General features: G+C 31.3%; 2 protein-coding genes across 3 annotated transcripts; one reads left to right on the top strand and one right to left on the bottom strand.

The window, feature by feature from the left end:
- Positions 1 to 3,273: 3,273 nt before the first annotated feature.
- Positions 3,274 to 5,662, bottom strand: LOC107003543. The gene has a single exon (XM_015201880.2). It carries the CDS (start codon positions 4,723 to 4,725, stop codon positions 3,496 to 3,498), a length of 1,230 nt encoding a protein of 409 aa, XP_015057366.1. The 5' UTR covers positions 4,726 to 5,662; the 3' UTR covers positions 3,274 to 3,495.
- A 5,325-nt stretch (positions 5,663 to 10,987) lies between these two features.
- Positions 10,988 to 18,988, top strand: LOC107005018 (RNA-binding protein SGN1). Of its 2 annotated transcripts, XM_015203474.2 has the most exons (5): positions 10,988 to 11,137; positions 11,766 to 11,977; positions 12,315 to 12,480; positions 14,730 to 14,809; positions 18,760 to 18,988. In XM_015203474.2, the coding sequence occupies exons 1-5, from the start codon at positions 11,104 to 11,106 to the stop codon at positions 18,880 to 18,882; spliced, it is 615 nt and encodes a 204-aa protein (XP_015058960.1). In that variant the 5' UTR covers positions 10,988 to 11,103; the 3' UTR covers positions 18,883 to 18,988. The 2 variants fall into 2 exon arrangements, with proteins under 2 accessions (XP_015058960.1, XP_015058959.1); XM_015203473.2 differs by lacking the exons at positions 14,730 to 14,809; positions 18,760 to 18,988 and adding an exon at positions 12,613 to 13,093.
- The last annotated feature ends 2,783 nt before the right edge of the window (positions 18,989 to 21,771 follow it).

Here is a 21,771-nt window from a genome sequence, read left to right as displayed (position 1 = left end):
TGTTCTAGGATTTCTGTATATGTTTCACTTATGTCACTTATTTCTGATTTTTGGTCATTTTCATTTTCATCTATTTCATTTACTTCTTTTAATTCAAGATCTTCATTTAATTTTTGTTCCATTTCGTTTATTTTATTTTTTAATTCTTTTTCTAGTTCTTTTTCTTTTTCTATTTGTTTTGCTTTTTGTTTATTTTCATATAGTAATTTTAATCTTGCTAATTCTTTTTGTAGTTCATCTATTCTTGTGTTTTTTATTTCTTCTATATGTTGTACTTCTTGTTTTGCTTCTATTTTTATTTTTTCGATTTCTTTTAATTTGTCTATTTCTTCATTTTCTTTTGTTATTCTAACCATGGCTGTTAAACTGTCTTCTAGTTTTGCTGTTTCTTTTTCTAACATTAAATATAAACTATTTCCTATTTTCTTATATCTTCTTCCTAAATTTGAAAATATTGTTTTTATTATCATTCCATCTTGATTTTCATATGTTTTTTCATCTACTGCAAATTCTTCTTTATTCATTATAATTTATGAATTATGTCATGTTGTAGTTTATATTCAAGGTGATCTATTTCTATTTCTAACATAAATATGTTTTTTCTTTGTATAAATATTGATTTATTACATACTCCTGCTTATATATTTTCTATTAATCTTTGTTTTTTATGTCGTAATTTTTGTCTTTTTTCTTCTATTTTTTCTATTAATTGTTGCTTATATATTTCTTTGTCCATGCTGTTTTTTTAGATAACATATTTATTTATATTCTGTTTTTGAAATTACATTTATTAAATGATTTTTCTTATCATTACTTGTTTTAGTTAATTGCGATAGTTCATATTCTATATATAAGGATTTCAATTTTTTCCATATCTTTCGTACTTTTTTATCTATCTTGGTTCTTTTCATTTTGGTTTCTTTACTTTTGTTCATCATATTTTTTTGTACAAAATTTTAAAAAGCTTACTTAGTTTTTCTGGGTTTTTAATAAATTTTATCCTATAATTTATACTTCGTCTCTGCCAGATTTCAGTCATTAATTTGTGAATATATCTAGATCATCATATAAATCATACATATCATAGTAAAGTTCGTCTTGTACACTTTGTATGGTTAACTCAGTCCAACCTTGGGTTGTTATTTCTATTATCTCATATGTTACCAATTTATCATAAATTTCTCTTTTTATATCAGTATTAAGATCCTTTAGTATATAAAGTAGTAATATCTTGTAATCATCATTATCATCGATTAAGTAAGTATTCATCTTATTCATTTTTGCTAAAAGTTTTATTCCTTCCAACCTCTTAATGAATTATACTTATCTATTATGAAATAATAATGATTTAATAATCATCTCGTCTAGTCATTACAACAGCTTTCTTCTTTGATTAGTTACCCTAACAGCGCCTCAACTTTGTTTACTCCCCTAAACGGTCTTCTTGCCTATCGGTTTCAACCTTAGGATGGCATAGTCTGGGCATACTTATTCATAGAATATTTCTGTAGCAAACCTTCTAAAGATGTTTATTATAACATTATTAAGTCATGATAAACAGTTATAATTAACAAGAGATTTTCAGGAATAAATTTGTTTAGCTACTCATAAATTTAAGAGTGTATACCTGATTTTGTAGATTTGTAGCTCCAGAATTTTCCATAGTTATTATTTAATTAGCTAGCTCTGATACCAATTTTGGGGTGAAAGCGGAATTATAAAGGAAGAGTAGTGAAGAGAGATTGATGGAAGATTGATAATTTTATTTATGAGGGGAAGCCCTCTATTTATATACAAAAATTTCACACTTTTGGCCAAAATGGCCGACATCTACTTTACACTTGCCTTTTTACATTTGACCGACGCAAAAAATAAAAACTTAATGGCCTATTTTTATTATTGGAAGATTGATGATTTTATTTATGAGGGGAAGCCCTCTATTTATATACAAAAATTTCACACTTTTGGCCAAAATGGCCGACATCTACTTTACACTTGGCCTTTTTACATTTGACCGACGCAAAAAACAAAAACTTAATGGCCTATTAATTGGCCGACACACTTACTATTTACTTTACGACTTTTTACATAATTGGCTTTTTACAGCCGACGCAACACGACAAAAATAAAAGACTGACACAATACTTTTTACATATGGCTGATATTCAGCCGACACAAAACGATAAACACTAATATTATTTTTTTTTTTTTTTTTTTTGTTTTGTTTTTGTTTTTTTTTTTTGTTATTCTTACCATAGCTGATACCAATTTTGGGGTGAAAGCGGAATTATATATGAAGAGTAGTGAAGAGAGATTGATGAAAGATTGATGATTTTATTTATGAGGGGAAGCCCTCTATTTATATACAAAAATTTCACACTTTTGGCCAAAATGGCCGACATCTACTTTACACTTGGCCTTTTTACATTTGACCGACGCAAAAAACAAAAACTTAATGGCCTATTTTTATTATTGGCCGACACACTTACTATTTACTTTACGACTTTTTACATAATTGGCTTTTTACAGCCGACGCAACACGACAAAAATAAAAGACTGACACAATACTTTTTACATATGGCTGATATTCAGCCGACACAAAACGATAAACACTAATATTATTTTATTTTTTTTTTTTTTTGTTTTGTTTTTGTTTTTTTTTTTTGTTATTCTTACCATAGCTGATACCAATTTTGGGGTGAAAGCGGAATTATATATGAAGAGTAGTGAAGAGAGATTGATGAAAGATTGATGATTTTATTTATGAGGGGAAGCCCTCTATTTATATACAAAAATTTCACACTTTTGGCCAAAATGGCCGACATCTACTTTACACTTGGCCTTTTTACATTTGACCGACGCAAAAAACAAAAACTTAATGGCCTATTTTTATTATTGGCCGACACACTTACTATTTACTTTACGACTTTTTACATAATTGGCTTTTTACAGCCGACGCAACACGACAAAAATAAAAGACTGACACAATACTTTTTACATATGGCTGATATTCAGCCGACACAAAACGATAAACACTAATATTATTTTATTTTTATTTTTTTTTGTTTTGTTTTTGTTTTTTTTTTTTGTTATTCTTACCATAGCTGATACCAATTTTGGGGTGAAAGCGGAATTATATATGAAGAGTAGTGAAGAGAGATTGATGAAAGATTGATGATTTTATTTATGAGGGGAAGCCCTCTATTTATATACAAAAATTTCACACTTTTGGCCAAAATGGCCGACATCTACTTTACACTTGGCCTTTTTACATTCGACCGACGCAAAAAACAAAACTTAGTGGCCTATCTTTATTATTGGCCGACACTAACACTGTTTACTTTATGACTTTTTACATTATTGGCTTTTCAGCCGACGCTATACGACAAAATTAAAAGATTCTTACTTTATACATATGGCTGATATTCAGCCGACGCAACAATAATAATAACAACAATAATAATAACTTTTTTTTTTTTAGCTTCGTTCTTTATCCTAAATCAACTGTAGGTATCCTAAATCAACTGTAGGTATCACATTATCTTCTCCGTTGCACTTGGAGCATTTATGATCTGGGTATTTGTTGCTGATAAGTTTGCAATATCTTACTAATAATTCTTCTGAAATAAATCCTTTCTTCAAAGCTCTTGTAGATGGTTGTTCTTCTGGTTTTAGCAATGACAAAATCCATCTCTGAACTTCATCCATATCTGATTTTCTTAATTCTTTGGAGTTTGCATAAATCATCACCTGATCTCTTGCATAATAGCTCCAAATGGCATTGCCATTTAAATAATTGTTTGCTAACTCTTGTATAATTGTAGCTATACCAATTATTCTTTTATTTGCATAAAAGTTAGGTATTTCTACTTTTGGTATCTCATTTTGTTTTTCTATCTCTTCTGGAATAATCATATCTCTGGTTAATCCTATCTTTACCACCTGTATTGGTGATTTTATTTCTTCGTATAGTATCTCTGCTGGTGCTGTATAACATTTTATATAGAATAAATTTCCTTTGGTAATTCTTTTATATGTTAAAAATGCTCTATGTAGTTCTGGTATTCCGGCTATTTCTTCTCCGGTATATGTGTATACTGTATTTAATAGTCCGTAGTTATAACATGTTTTTACTAGGTTGGGGTTGGTCTTAGGTTGTGCAATAAGTTTGTTATATCCTTGTAGTTTCTGGGTTATATAGTCTTCTTCGGGAGTTTTTGTTTGTGTGGATCTTGGGTTTAGGTTTAGATATGTCTGAATTTTGTGTATGTTTTCAATGTAAGATTGGGTAATATAGTTGTATCTTTTTTTGTCATTTTGTAGGCTTATTGCATAGGTAGATGTTTGTGGTTCTGCTGGTATCTGCATTTGTGGTTTTTGGGTAAATGGTTTTGCAAATAGCTGGTTTAAATTTGTATTAATTCTTTTGCTTGTACCTGCAGCTGTATCTAAACAAACATTGTTATGGGTTTTTCGGAGTTTCCCATCGTCTCCTTGTAGCTCTGGAATTTTAGCGTCTTCCGATCGACGTAACTCTACATGTTGGCGTAGCTCCGCATATTTATAGTCATGCTGCTGACTATTAGCTTTTAGATTTTGTAACTCTTTTCCCATACTGTCCACCTTCGTAGAAAGTGTATTAATAGCTTTGAGTATTTTTTCTGTTGTATCTGGTTCAGTTTGTGTTCCTTTTTCTTGATAGGTAATCTGCAACGAGATTTTCATTAGTTTTTATAATTTCAATTGTAAATGTAAAATTTAATATATTCAATACTAATCTCCTTATTTCTTTTGTTGTAACTGAATCATCTAACTTTTTTGTTATCCACCATTTTACCTGTGTGTTATCTGTTCTTACAATAAATTTATTGTAAACTATATATGGTTCAAATGCTAATAAACATTTATATAATGCAAATAATTCCTTTCTGTTTATTTCCCATTTTGTTTGTGCCTCAGTATATGATCCTGAGCAATACCTGCAATGGTGTTCTATCTTTTCTTTGTCATATTTATATTTTAGTACTCCTCCATAACTGTGATCGCTTGAATCTGTTTCAATTATATATGTGAATGTTCTACTTTCATCAGGAAAATATAATTTTGGTAATTTTTTGCATAATTTTTTAATATTTTTTATGTGTTCTTTATCTTTGTTGTCAAAATGATATTCAATATCTTTTTTGAGTTTTTTGTATAATGGTTTTAAATGTTCTGCTAATTTTGGTATATATTCCCTTACTTGATTTACTAATCCTAAGAATGATTGTAATTTCTTTTTTGTATCTATATTTTCATCTATAGTAATTATTTTTTGTACTATGTGAGTTTGCATTTTTATTCCATTTTTATCTATTTGTATTCCTAGAAATTCTATCTGTGGTTTCATAATTTCTGCTTTACTTTTACTTAAGCTTATACCTGAGTGTTTGATTATATGTATAAATTTTTCTAATAATCTTATATGTTCATCTTGTGTTTTAGAATATAATAATATATCATCTATATATATAACACAATTTTCTAGTTGGTTAAAACAGTTATCCATAAAATGTTGATATCTACCTGGTGCATTTTTATATCCAAATGGTAATACATTCCATTCATAAAATCCTTGTGGTACTGTAAATGCTGTTAATTGTTTAGATTCTTCTTCTAGTTTTAGATGGTAAAATCCTGATTTACAGTCAAATTTACTAAAATAGTTATATCCTTGTATCTGTCTTATTTTAAGTATTTTATTTGGTATTGGGTAGTTGTATGTTTTAGTTTTGGCGTTTAGATTTCTGTAATCTATAACCATTCTACTTTTACCTCTTTTTTGTTCACTGTGTTTTATAACTATAAATGCTGGGCTTGTGTGCTTACTGTTACTTTCCTGTATATAATTCTTTTCCAGTAATTCATTTATATGTATTTTAAATTCTTGTAAATCATCGAAATTATATTTTAACGGTTTCTGTGTTATTATGCTATTTTCGTCTATTAGCTCAATTTTTACCTTTGTTTTATGTTTTTCCCATCCTTGTAATGGGTCTTCATTGTATAGTTGTTTTACTTGTTCATTAATTATTTGAACTCTGTCTATTGTAAATATGATTATTTCCAATTGCGTTTCTTGTTCTTTATCTATATTTTTCATTTCTTGGTTTATTTTTTCACTACCTTTTATCCATTCCATAGCTTTTCGTTGTTTATTTTTTACCCTTTTTGCTCCTATTTTATTGCCACATGGTGTAGTAAGCCACCAGTGTGTTTTTGTTATTATATGTGGGTAAAATTTATCTAAAAATGGCATTCCTAGTAACATATCTTTTGTTGTGAACTCAAAATTATAGATTTCTTCTATTATTAGTATTTTATCCCATATTTGTATCTTTATATTTTTTGCTTTGTATTTTATCATACTTCCTTCATTATTAAATCCTGTTACTACCATAGGTGTTTTTAGTTTTTCCCATTTATCTTCTGGTAGACAATTATATTTACATATGTTTGCTTCTGCTCCTGTATCTATCATAGGTGTATAATATCTGTTGTAATATCCTTCTACAATAATTTTCGCAAGAATAAATATTTTCATTATTCATTTTGTTCTTTTTATGATTATTTTCTTATTTTGACAAGTTATTGTTAATTGTTCATTTTCTATTTTGTATGGCTTAACTTTTTCTAACCATTTTATTCCTAACGTGATATTATAATTTCCTTCGTATATTTTAAATTGTAATTTTAATGGAATTCCTCCTATAATTATTTCTTTTTCTGTTGTTTCTTCGTTTGTGTTTATTATTTCACTGGGTAATCCAGGGTATGTGTGTCCTGTTTTTATAATTTCTTCTTCTAATACTAGTTCTCTTGTTATATGATTTTCTTCTTGTCCTGTATTTATTAAGATTTTATATTTTCTTTGATCCATTATTCCTGTTATAAAATAGTGGTTAGGTGTTATTTCTTCTAATAATTCTTGGGGCATTTCATATTTTCTTTTAGATGTACTCATTCTTGATGAGGTAGCTCTTGTTAGTGTATTTGGTACGCTTGAAGTACTTAATCTTTCTTTTACTATTTCTAAATCTTCTTCCATGTCAATTTCTTTATAGCTGTAGTCATTATTGTCTATTACAGTAATTATTTTTTCGAAAGGATTTTCTATTTTTATTTTATCAATTTTATTTCTTGCTGTTATTTTATGTTTTGTGGTTAATATATATAGATTTTTACATCTTGCTGTAAATATTTTACTTCCTGGTGCTAACTTTATTCCTGATAATTTCCAATATAGTACTAATGATTTATCTATGTTTGTATCTGTTAATGCTACTGTGTAATTAGCACTTATTATGAATTTAAATTTTTGGTATATTAAATTTCCTCTAACTGCACTGATTACGCTTTTTTCTATAGGATGTATTATTCTGTCATCTGCTAGATATATTTCAATAGGTGTATCTATTCCTTCTCTGAAACAAGCTTTTATCAGTATTTCTGTTCCTCCTAAATGTACATATTTTATATCTGCTTTATTTTTTATATTTTGTATTTCTTTATTTATTATTCGTTTGTTTATTATAGGTATATATGCTTTTCCACTTGTATATTTACAATCTATGGCATGTTCTTTCTGACTAACTACATAATATTCTTCTTTTCGCCTTTTAAAAATATTTTTTAATAAGGATGTTTCAAGTATCTTTTCAACGCTTAAATCTAATTCTTTTCCTTTTATCTGTTCAAAAATTGTGTTATCAAATATGATTTTTTGATGTGATATTTCTTCATTTTCATAATTTTCTTCAGTTATTATTTTTATTTCACTTTCTGACATTATTCTTCATTTATTTCATCATTATCTGTATTAGTATTTTCTTCTTCATTTTCAGTTTCTATATCTGATTCTTCGTATATACTATCATTTTCACTTAATTCATAGTCTATGTATTCTATTTGCATATATTTTTCATCGTCTATAATTAATTCTGCAATTTGTTTTCTTTTTAGGTTTTTTGGTAATTTACAATTTTTAGCTATGTGTCCTATTTTTCCACAATTGTAACAAGTACATTGGGATATGTTCCTCTTTGGTCTATATGGTCTTTTTATTTTATAATTTTTTACGTAATATCTTCGTCTTGGCTGCTTATATTTATATTTAGTTTTATTTTTTCTATAATTTTTATATCTTTTGGGTTTTTGTTTTTTATATGTGCATCCAAATTGTGGTGCCATTTTATTTTTGCAACANTATTTAGTTTTATTTTTTCTATAATTTTTATATCTTTTGGGTTTTTGTTTTTTATATGTGCATCCAAATTGTGGTGCCATTTTATTTATGCAACATGATAAATTTTTATTTAATACTTTTGATCTTTCAATTGTTATTAAACTCGTAGTACATTTCACATATTAAAACTAGTTGGGTATTCTGCACTTTCAGTTATCCACTGTTTTTTAGCTTCCACATAATTTGTTTTATCCAGTATCTCTTAGTATGATTATGATATGCCAGACACATGGTTAACTTGGGGTCACTCGTGATCCTAGGTCCCATGTTACGCCAAACGAGTAGCCTCGAGGTGTGACAAGGAGGTTCGTAATTGCAGATCATTAAGAGGCTAGCTGTGGCGATCACGGAGACCCGACCTCGTAGTCGTGATGACCAAGGAAGGTAAATATTTCATCACGATCACGACAACGGACCAGACGATCAGCGAAGCACTAAGGCCTAAGCCTTCACAAAAGCGACCAATGGGTCCGCAAATACGAAGGGTAAATCACCCTACACCAGATGATGTACATTAGCTAGTTTTGGAAATTTCAATATCCCGAGGAGGTCTTCTGAATTCATTCGGAACCCCGTGCATGCAAATGATATGTGCAACCCTACTAAATTCAGCATTTCGAACTCAAGAAAACCATCAAAACTTCCATCTGAGGTCGTGTAGATGGAAAGTATGTACCCACACTCAATTTTCATTTTAAGACGAAATTCACAAGGGACTCGAAATCAGCCTGAAAGCCTCTGAACCTAAACGAAAGATCGTTCTAGACCAAACTCAATAATTTGGAACTAACTGCGTTGACAAAATTCTCATCCGAGCTTGTTTGCTCAATGTGGACTTAAATCAAACTTAGACCTCAACCTGAAAGTGAAAACGCCTAATCGCACAAACTGACACTAAAAGCCTCGAAAGTCGTGCGACTATGCTATTAGCCTAAGATCATCCTTGCAGAGCTAATGAAATAGTCAAAATTTGATTTTGAGGTCATTTTCTAAAATTTCTAATAAAAATGACTGTTTATGGTCCAAAAGCTCCAAAACACTAATACTCACATAAAAACTAAATGATCGACCAGGTAATCGAACTGTCAGTCCCAACAAATCTGAAATGACTTGAGGTCACTACAGAAAAGTTCTAAAGGTTGAACATGAGTTATAAACACAAAAATAACCTGAAGGTCATCATAATATGTTGAGAAAAAATGTTGTTTGATTGAAGTTTCAATTATTATAAGCATTGAATTAATTGCTTGTTGTTGAAGCGTGATGGAGACAACCATCAAAATAAATACTGGAGAGTGAGTTGGAATGTGCATATTAGATTATGTCAATAAAGAATTGTTTGATCTATAATTAATTTGGTAATTGTAATTTTACTAAGATGAAAATTTAAACATAACTTTTATCGTTCCACGTCTTAAGGAGAAGCTACTAATTTTTCGTGTCTGCAAATAGCTCTACATCTGATGGAAGTACATAATATTTTCTAAAATTTATGCATAATATGTTAAATATCCAAAATAAGCTCATTCTCGAGGGAACAAAACTATTAACTATTATTACACACACCTTTTGAGATATTAAACGCTTTTTCTCTCCTAAAAATTGATCAAATAAGCTATTTATCATCGCTTACTAAAACGCCACATACACTTGCATATGAATTTATTTTTTACGAAATATAAATGAAATGGTTTTCACTTGATTGCCCCAAATCATGTGATAGTAGTATGATAATGTTTAAAGCTTGTATTTATGAACAATATTGTCATAACTTCAAGATTTAAAAAGTTGTTCACTTTATGAAACTCAGTAGTAAAACGAATTTCTCTCTTTCAAAATAAATGAGTTAATATATAAATTGACGTATTGTATAAGTTAATAAAATTTTGTCAGTAACTATTTAGTTGACTATTGTTATGATAAATGTTGTGGACTTACTATGAAATCATCTACTAAGAGACCATTTGTTTGTTATTTCTATTAATTGAATTCAAGATGAATGTAATATCATATTATTCCCTATGCTTTCCACAAGGACTTGGTAAAATTTAGGAAGGGAGCTATGACAGGTACAAATTCTTATGAGCTAAAATTTTGAATAGATAATGAAGTCGATTGTGTACAGATAAAGATATAATATACACCAAAAATAAAATGGGCGAACAATTATATTATGTCACTTCATATAGAGACATTGCTAAAACAAACAGACAGTTGCATAACTTTGTCTACATGTTTTTAATCCTACACACATTGCAAGTTAAAATAAAATCAAAACTATTTAATACATATCTCTTCTTGTAACTCTTAAGTTAGATTGATTAAGAATATGAATACAAGTATAAAAATATTAATAAATTAGAAATGTGTCAACGGGTGTAATGTGTACATTGTTAGTTAAAATATATTCTATCATATGTTTTATCTCATAAAATCAAGAAAGACAGTTCTTTTATTTTTTCGTTAACTATTTCTAACTCCACCAAAAAAAATTAATAGCTAGTTGAAATACTTCACTTTAAACAAAATAAAAATAATAATAAAATATATATATTTTATTATTTTTATTTTGTTTAAAGTGAAGTATTTATTAATAAAATATATATATATATATATATATATATATATAGGTCCGAAAACACGTGTGGAAAGATATCCGTAGTCAACAATAGCGATATTTAAACCATCCAGAAGTCGGTGATTTCTATTAATTTATTTTTTGGTACATAATAACAACATAATAAGAACCACACAGGATTCCGATATACTTTGTGAATCTAGTGGTACTGGGCATCCAATTTCTCTCCTCCCGATAAAGCATGGCGGAGAACCCTAATTGCACTGTATATGTCGGTATGTCTTCTTGTTTTAATTTTCCATATATCTACTTTAATAATTTTTTTATGAACGTTTCTCGTATATCAGATCTGATGTGAAGGAAGCAATAATCTTAGAGATACGTGCCTTTTCTGGTTATGTTTTCCGATTTGTTTGGTTGATTGATTACTGAATTTATTTAATTTGTTTTTTCCCCTTTCTAAACACAGTTGAAAACAACTCCGCCTTTGGTTTGGTTCCGTTATGCTCCCTTTTTCCTAATCACTTTCCTTTTAGTCTCTTTAGTATTCTAAGATGTCTATTTTAATAAGTCACACAAACATATATATGACTAATTTGAGATGCACTTTTACTCCATATTATGTCAAATAACATCGACCTCCTAGACTACTTCATAATGACAACCAATATGTACCTTGGGATGAATTGCACATACATTTGGTTAATCTGCCTTTTTTTGGATAGCTCACTTTGTTGAGGCCATTTTCTTTTCCTGTTGGTTGTTTGAATTCTATGCAAGAATGCGCTTAACAGGTTGTGCCTTTTTGATAGATAGGACATGCAATTTCTGTTGTGCTGTGAATGAGTTGTATGATGTACCACCTTCTAACATGTGTTTGAATTTCTTTTTTTTTTCGGGTAGGAAATTTGGATGAGAGAGTATGCGATCGTGTACTGTATGACATTCTAATTCAAGCAGGGCGTGTTGTTGACTTGTACATTCCTCGTGACAAGGAAACTGATAAGCCTAAAGGTTTTGCCTTTGCAAAATATGAGACAGAAGAGATTGCAGACTATGCGGTGAAGCTTTTCTCTGGTTTAGTGACACTCTACAATAGAACATTAAAATTTGCAGTAAGTCCTTGTTACCCATCCCTTAACTGGCTAAAAGGGTCTCATATAGTGAATTTTTCTGTTCCAAGTATTATCAGCTTCTGTAGTACTTGCAAACCTAAGGTATGGGTTTACCTCCTCTATGTTTTCCTATAGAACCAGCCAGTGTGTAGATGTTGGATAGTCTTGTCAGTGTGTCTTTGGTTTTGGCTCATGAATTGAGAGATGCAGCCAGCATATATTCTTTCAGTCAATTATGCGGGCTCGCAGTTGGAACTTATAGTTGAGGAGGCAAAGTCTACAGAAGCATCTTTGATTAGTTCATAATGTTTATTGATGGATTAATTTTTCTAAACAGATATCTGGGCAAGACAAGCCCTATAATAACTCGCCAATTGCAACACCGCCGGCCTTAAATATTCCCTCTAGACCAAGGCCTCATAATGATAAGGAAATTTCACCAAATTCCGCAAGGTTATCAACTTCATGTTTGTTTTCACAGCACCAAACTAGTTACGCACAAGGTGATGCATGTTTTTTTTTAGTGAAGTCATTATCCAATGCTCTTAATTCTCTTTTTCTTTCTTTTTAAGTTTTATGATTGTCTGTTTGTTTGAGTTTTAACTTACATGTTTATAATTGTTTTGTCTATTCAGTTCCAGTCCCCCCTGGTGTTTCAGTAAACCAGTCTAATGGTTATAGATCACCTTACAGTGGATATAGATCACATTACGATGGCAACAATTATGATTACGATCAAAGAGTATTTGGGGCAGCTTTGGATAGTATAACAAGCTCTAGGTTGGGCCGATGTGATCCCCGTAGCCCGACCAGTTACCCTTCTTACTGATTTTTGATTTTCTCTGGTAGAAAGCTCTGACATGTCTTCTGCTAAGTTATGTAGTGTATTGGTATTTCGGAGAGTTTTTGCAAGGTGCTTTAGATTTAGTTTTATGTCACTTTGTTGTTCATTGTTGTGATAGTTTATCTCTGGTTATGTTTCTGATGTCTGTACTCTTGGATCTATGTGTTACTTTTCTTCGATCCAACTCTATAATATTTATTCTGTAGCCGTAATTCCATCCTTGTATTTGATTTTCTGAAAATGGTGCAAAGATTTGTATCTTGCTTCCGCTATCTTTTCTTTTCCTACTTCAGTTACCTACTCAGAGGCACACGCACCTCAGGCCCTAAAGGATCTGTAGAGATGGACATATTTATATATTTCTTATTCGCGATATATGCATTGCTTTTAAGTCTTGGAGACTAAAGTTGCTTGCTATTGGTGTGTGATATGGCTCTATGAGCTTTTGTATGGCCATATAGTGCTATTGGCATAGATGTGCGTAAGAGCATTTCCTTTCGATAGCAGCATTGAAGATTATCTCTTGAGATTAGGATTTTAAATAGCCCATTCACGTATGTGATCAACTGAGTCTCTTCTCACTCAGATTTTCTTTAGTTCATGAAATTACAATCAGGTGTTCATTAAGTGCTTTTTCTCTTGATGTTAATGAATACTGTAAATCCTGGACAATGAAATGGCATGCCTGGATGTAGGTGTAACTTGCAAATTATTATGTGTTGATTATGTCTATTTCCACCACTTCGAAGCTTCTATTATCTTTTTCCCAGCATCACGAGTGTGGACGACTAGGGACATTATGAGTGCAGACAACTGGGGATCTAACATTGCAGACAATAATCAATCAACCTTATCTTTATAATTGTAGTGTCTGAGTCAACTTGCACACACCTTGGATGATTTCAGGGGTACCTGCTACTTCTCACCAATATAAGTATTGGGTATATGTCGACTAAGGCTTGAATAGATGTGAAGAACTTAACTAGTATTTTATCGGAATTTGAGGCCTCTCTCAACCCCCACTTCATTGACCACTGGACCACACCTATTTTGGTATTATTTTAAGAAAATGGTTTTTGCCCAACTCTTTCTAATCTGGTTGACCATTTATTATAATTTCCCCCCTTTTACCAACTATGTGAGCCTCATTTATGTGTTTGTTGTTAGCAGTTGTATAAACTTGTACTAGACATGGGGTTGTATGTAAGAATATGAACATTATGTGTAACAACACAAATACCTATGGTTTGTTTTAGACCACAAGTTCCCAAAATTTTTTTCTTTCTTAAATTTTGTGGAAGTGCCATCACATAAATTGGGTTAGAGGGTTATAATTTGTGAAGCAATCTAATACATTTAATATCCATTATACTATTCAACTGTGGATATTCCAATCATAGATAACATCCTTTCAAAGGGTAGACTTTGCACCACACGACTTCCTTGTAGTCCCTTTTGGTGATAAGAACTCTTGTTGACTTCACGGCCCATACTCCATTATATTCATATGGCCTCTTCATATCAAAATATGGGATTCTCAATTATTCCACTAAAGTTGGACTAATAAAATTAGCATCAATGAGATCTACTTTAAGTGTATAGCTTCCATACCCATTGTTGTGCGAAGAGTGTGTTATGGCTTGTGGCCGCCTGCTTGCCTTCTTGGTGGGGGCGGCTTCGATGGATCAGAGCTACTCAAAGATTTGTGATAGGTTCTTGAGATCAAAATTGCTTACTATTAGGTAGTGGATATCTACTATGAATTTGTGCAAACTTCTTCCTTGTGCCATTTTCTCCATAGTAGTATCCTTAGGAATATTCCTGAGGAGATAAACCTCGCCTCCCTTTTCTCCAAATTTATTTCCAGTAGCATCTCTATATAACTCATGATTATGGTTATTATTATAGCCTCCCATCATCACTACAAGCATAGTCACAAGGATATGAAGCTATGGATGACATATAGCGCCTACAAGGCATGCAAACAAGTTAGTCATGAAAACCTTACTTTTACTCGCATTTGCACTTTTTTTACTCGTATTTGCAACTAATACATTGGACTGGTGCTAGCCAAGCACAAAAGAGTTATAGGTATATATACACAAAATACTAAGTCATAGGTGTATATATACAACTTGGATATGCACTCGTTTGTGCTTGGCTAGCACCACTCAAAACAGCTATAGTCTCTTAGGATTCTTCTTCCTTTTTTCTTCTTGGTTTATTACTTTGTTTTCCTTTGTCCTATTTAGCTTTAATTATTTTAATTACATGTTGCTGATTTTCTTTTCTCACAGTTAAAATATATATCGTTGAACTTTTTGTTTCTTACCAATGATGAAAATGTTGTTGATTTGTTTTTTAATAGTGATAAAAATATTATGTTGATTAATTTTTTTCTTAAAATCTTGTCTGCTATTAAAAGTGGCTTACCGGGCATGAAATTATGGGAAAAAAAGCTAGTGAGACCAATAGGACAACAATTGTATGTCTGTTTTGTGACAAGACAACTAAAGGGGAACCATTTTTTAGTTTTTAATATGAATTTTTGCTTATGTGTATTGTCTCTATTTATTTATTTTTGTTTTTCTTTTAATTCGCACTTCACTTTAATGATGAAGTGAGTGCTTTGCCTTAAGCGTGAAGTGGGACCTTGCCGCTTTTCCACTTTGTGGTCCCCTATACACTGGTTTGAACCTTTTGTTGTGAAATCTCATTTGAAATTTGTGCATCGGACTTTTGGTTGATATTTCTGATCCTTCGCTTCCTTTTGTGGGGCCCACTTCACCTAGAAATTACCCCCTTTGTATCTTGAAACACTTAATCCAAACATTTCATTTGGTGTTATGGATCAAACTTGTACTTTTTTTAACTTCTTCGAAGACATGAAGAACAATCAAAATTCTAACTTCAATATTTCTTGGAATCCCTCTGAATTTCAGATTTAGCTTCTCCTCAAGTTAGAGAACAAGCCCAACTCTTTGAAGTCCAAAACCTCACTCAATCTTTAAAATCCATTGTACTTTGTTCTTCAAGTTTTCAATCTAACAATGGTGAAATCTCCCAATCAACTCCACATGGCTTGAAATTTCACATCTACACTCAAATAACACTACAGAATACTGATCTAGTGTAAAAACAACAAAAAAGAACGAATCAGATTTAAAATTTTTAACTCGTGACCCTTTTCTTTTTCTTTAACAAAATCAAGACTAGATTTGTAAAAATAAATCTATACTCGACTCTAATACCAAATGGTATAATATTTAAACGTGGAAACTAAAAGAAACCTTACACTTAAGAACCAGGAAAGTAAAAGATAAAGAATGACACAGGATGGATAAAGAATTAAGAACAATGGTTATGTGACAACCAATACCCCAAACTACAACATTCTAGAAAGCACAAATTGTATAAAAAATCAAGACACAAGGATGAGGCTAATCGACAACAATGACTATGTTAAAGCCAAAACGTCGTACAAAAACACAAAAGCAAGCACCTATACTATAGAAAGACACCCTCAAGAGGAATAATCCTCAAGCAAGTAATTCCATCAATATTTCTATCAACATTGACCTTAGCTTTCAACTCTCTCAAGAGTGTACTCAATAATCTCATATGAAAATAATCCAAGTCTAAATGAGTTATTCTCGTGTATTTGTAGTCTTAGGCTAGCTATAACATAAAAGGCCCAAAACTGGCACTTCAAAAAATTGAAAAACAACCCAAATTTACTGCCTGAGTACTATGTGATGTAGCTTGTGGTGTCGCATCACCCACTTGCGGCCACAAAGAGTGAGCCTTGAAGTGATAGATGAATACAGCTTGAGTTGCGGTCGCATATACTTGGTAGCTCACTATATAGTGAGTGGGCAGAACGTGATTGATGAGTCAGCTCTATGTACTCATTTGGAACTATCACAAGTCTGGTTTTTCCATCCAGGTGGAACCATTGTTAGTATGCTTGGTCCATCTGGTTGAATGTGTTCTTACTACTTTCTTGATTTGGACTTAGAAATAAGCCCAATTTTTATAATATTCTTTCTTTTCCCTTTTTCTCGTAGGGGAAGAATGATGACTGGGTTTGGTGAAAATTGGGAGGCTGTACTTCTTTTAAAGCCAAATTTGTGTTTTCCGTTAGATTGTTCCAGTTTAACATCTTTGTTTAAATTATTTGAATATGGGCTCTTGTCAAGTTATATCCATGCAACTTGTTTGCAACTGAAATCATGCTGAGAAGATTGGTCTTATCACTACATGAGTCTCGTTCCTTTCTTGTTGTTGTTTGTTTGTATGCATATGAAAAGGCATCATTCCGAGTATAGATTGCAAGGCAGTATCAGCAGTGCATTTTTACATCAGTGGAAAGTCTTTTTGAGTTAAATTTAATTGATTATAATGCAAAAAGCAGATGGACTGTTCTTGTCAGTATTTATTAATACCTTGATTCAAGTGTTCAACTGGTCATAATTTGAAGAAAATTTGGTATCCTTGCTGCAGTGTAGAGTTATTGAGATGGTGTTGTGTTCTACTCATTATTCATGTCCTATATTTGATTTGAAGGATAGAAACAAGATGTTAACACTCTTCTCATTGTTCGTTGTTCTACTTTTTAAGAATGAAGCTCCTGTTTACGCCTTTATCGTGTAATCATGATTCATATTTCCTCTTCCAGTTTCCCCTCTTATCGGAAGTATCCAACTTCCTCTTAGCAACTTTGAGCATGCATATTTGTTCGCGATCTTTAAGAAGCTTAGTCATCCTATGCTAGTATTTGGAGAAAATGCAACTACTTCTCCGAGTATATGGTCTTCACAAGGACTATTTTATTCCCCTCCAATTTTATGTCCGAGGGATGTGAGGCTATTCCATGTTTGCTAATTAATCTGGTTGATCCACAATTGTCCGAGGCAGGTCTGAAGTCATGTTTCAAGTAAGCATTATTTGATGTAGTGTTGTCCTTCAGATATTCAGAATGCACCAAATTTCCCATTTTGTCTTCTGTTGCCGTCTCAAGCTTAAGGGTAGAACAAGTGATCATCTTTTCTCAAATATCTCCCTTTTTCCATTTTTATCCTTTTGTGTTCTGTTTTCCTTTGTTATTTTATCTTCCTCCTACTTCTTGATCTCATTTGCCTTAATCATCATTTGGGCCATGTTTCATGCCACTTCATCTCCATTGTTTCTTTCTTAACTTGGGGGTTATTCTTTTTCGCATCCCGTTGTTAGCCTTGTCTTGTCCAGTTATTGTCCATGCTCTCCAGTCTAATCTTTGTTCCCTCAGGATTTCTATGTACTTTTGGTTTCATCCATGTATGTGTACTTGAGAAGCCTACTTGGAGTTTTTCTAGAAGAAATGATGAAATAGTAAATTTGTTTTCCAAGAAATTGTTACTGTAACGAAACATTGCATCTTTTAGAATTATTAATTGGTGGGTACTGTTACATGCGTTGTGTTTTACTCCTATGTGATATAATATTCTTATATGAGTCCAAAGTATCATTAAAACAGACCGTTTGATCCTTTGATGTGGGAGTTTCTTATCATTTCCATTTTCCTCTAGTTGACATAATTTGTTGGGATTTCATTAAACATAAAAAGTGTTAAGTTGTTGGGGAGAGAATATATGGAAGATGTCGGCACTTGCTTTGTCGAATAATTATTTGTGGATTGTAGTAAGAACAATTTTCTTACTTGTCTTCATGTGGTGGAGGTAGTCATCTTTTTGAAAACTATGTGAACTTTTACGAGGTGATATGGTGCTTTTTCTTTCACCTTCAAATGCCAAAGAAATATGTTGGCTGTGTCCTATTCTCCTTTTGTCACATGTCTTAATACTGCATATTATATGGTAATTTGACTATCTAAAATAAGGTGTGAAATTTTTCTTTCAGATTTGCCCTATCCGTTTTCTAAAGAACATGTATTGTTTAGCTAGGGGATGTAATGAAGACGTCTTACTCTGAATATTGGCCTTGTGAGCATTTTGACTGCAACAGAATGATAATTATAGGGTACACCAGGGTTTTGGTGTTGTTTCTATACTGCAAAAGGTAGTATTTGTTTGAAAAATTATGGAGGTAAATTGTTTAGCCTATTATAAATATGTAATTAATTTTGCACATACTTAATGTTGTGCTGGTAATATAATTTTCTTATGTAAGTAATGACCCTACAACTGTAAAGGTGGACTGACCTTGATATTTGCAGGTACTAATTCTTCGTGAGTTTATAGTTGATGTTGATGAAATTCGGTGACCATGCAACGTCAACTTCTAAAAACAATGTCAAAACCATATAGTAAAATGGCTTCTGCAAACCGTACATTTAACTAAATTCTTTTGTGGAATTTCGGATGTAAAATTATTCTTTTTTATACTTTGGTCGAGTATGTGCCAAAAGAATAATTAACTACATCAAGTATCAGTTTACCTTTTAATGTTTCTCTTTTTTAAAAAAAACATTGTAGAAACCGACATGGCTCATCAGTTAAAACAGTAAAATTGTTTATTGATAAAATTACATCTTAAAACAACAATTAAATAATTAATTTTCATTTTAGTTAAATAATCCCATTCTTTTTATCCTTAAAAAAGGTTTATGAAAGTCAAGTTTGATCATTTTTCTTTAAAGAAACCATGAATTGGTTGACGTATTGACTGTATGGATTGACATACTTTTAGTTGCTTATTATCTTTTGAGTTGTATATTAATTTGGAAGTGTATCGGTAACACCTATCAAAAGAAAACAAGAAAAATCACGGAACCCACTAAATCTACATAGATTTTTTTTTTCAATAGAAATCTGGATTTTATAATTATTTCGGCCTATTGAGACTTTTTAATTTATGAAAAAAATTGGAAAGTTCTAAAATCAAACTGAATAGCCTAAATATATTTCATATTGTTATAAGATCAAGCTCATAACAATATAAATATAAAGAGACAAAAACAAGAAAAGTAAGATGGAAGAGAAGACTTTCTTCTTATTCAAGTATGTTCTACAAAATGTGAATGATATTTTTATTTATAGAGTAAAGATATTTAATCCAAAGGCAATCATGATAAATGCTCAATAGTAGATACATAGTTATCCTCCAACAAGGTTCATATCACCTTGGGAATATACATACATGAATACAAGTAATTCATGAATATCCTATGGACAATCCATTCAATTAGCTCAATGGATTTATAACACTTCCCCTTGGATATCCATAGATAATGTGCTTCGTTAAAATCTTATTAGAAAAAAATCTTTGGGAAATTTTTTAGTGAAAAGAGTATACATATCTTTTGATATGCATTATTTGTTGCCTCATTAAAAACCTTGCCAGGAAAATCCAGTGGGACAAAACCTCGGTCAAGAAAAAAAGAGTACAACACGTATTATATGCCCCCTGATTAAAACATCATTTAATTTCTTGCGATGATATCTCCAATCTTCTTACATTGTGGTTGATATATTCTTTTTCAAAAGAAAATCACACATTTCCTGAATATGGTGTGTCATTTATCTCAACCAGATGCACTTTCGACTTGTTGGAGGATTTCTATTTTTGCATGGCAACATTTGCTTCATTGATCGTCAGGATATTATTGTGCCTCCATATGCAAACAAATAGCGTGTTTGAGATCGTGCTTTATGCGGATCAGATAAATATTCTGCATCTGCTTAACCAATCAACTCTGACTTGAATTCTTCGGAATAGAATATAGCCATATCTATGGTCCTTCAAAGATATTCAAGTATATACATAACACCATTTCAATGTCCTTTTGTTGGGAGGAATCGAATCTTGCCAGTAAATTTACTGCAAAATATATATCTGGTCAAATATTGTTAGCAAGATGCATTAGTACCCTGATTGCACTAACATATAGAGTTTCATCACCAAGAAGCTCTTCATCCTTCTCTTGAGATCAAAATGAATCATCTTTTATTTCAAGCGATCTCATAATCATTGGGGTACTCAATGAATGTGATTTATCCATATAAAACTGCATCAACACTTTTTTATGTATGTTGATTGATGGACAAATATTTCATTCGTCAAATTATAAATCTGTAGGTCAAGACAACATTCTGTCTTATCAAGACCTTTTCACCATTTCAAACACTCAAAAACTTTTTAAAACTCTTTAAGAATGTTAATAACGTTCAAGTCATCAACATACACAACTACAATAACGAATTCATATCCTGACCTTTTCATAAAAATTCAAGGACAATTAGGGTCATTCTTTTTGTACCCTTTTCTTCCTTAGTTATTTCAATCCATATAAGGATTCTTGAAGCTTTGTTGAAAAGTTTCATTCAAACTTTTATATGCTTCAGACACCTCGATTGCTTCAAACTTTTATATGCTAGACATAATAATTCATTACATATATTCAAGTTTTTCATATGTTGCCAGATCAAATAAACCTCATTGCATCCACCATACGAGAAAACATCTCCAATAATTTCAGGATTTTTGCGACAAACCTTTATGCCTTAAGGGACAAATCGTGTTTGATATCTTACGGTTGTACTATCGCATAATAATTTATTTGTAATCACTGACATTATACCTTAATTTATTACAACATCCGCTCTCGAATCTTATTCTCAACAACTCGGTCCTTTCATAATTCGGTATCGTGATGACTTTTAAATTTTTTCTAAATCGTGCATTAAATCAAGAGTATCGAGCTACAAGTGGCCTGAATTCTCATATAATCTAAGATATGTAGGAAATCCTTTTTTCGAGGTTCAGCCATAATTCTAAAGTCCGTACCAGTCTTATCCTTTGAGCCGAATATATGGTCAGTCAAAATTTGCTCAGTCAATTTCATTTTTCTCGAATTTCTTGCATCAATTCAAGTAAAATGAGGGACAGTTGTTGACACCCAATTTCGGACCTCCATAATATAAATTAATCATTGAGCTTCTTAAATTTTAAA

The sequence above is a fragment of the Solanum pennellii genome, chromosome 11 (assembly GCF_001406875.1).
Source record: "Solanum pennellii chromosome 11, SPENNV200".
Taxonomy (NCBI): domain Eukaryota; kingdom Viridiplantae; phylum Streptophyta; class Magnoliopsida; order Solanales; family Solanaceae; genus Solanum; species Solanum pennellii.
This window is presented reverse-complemented; position numbering and strand designations above follow the sequence as displayed.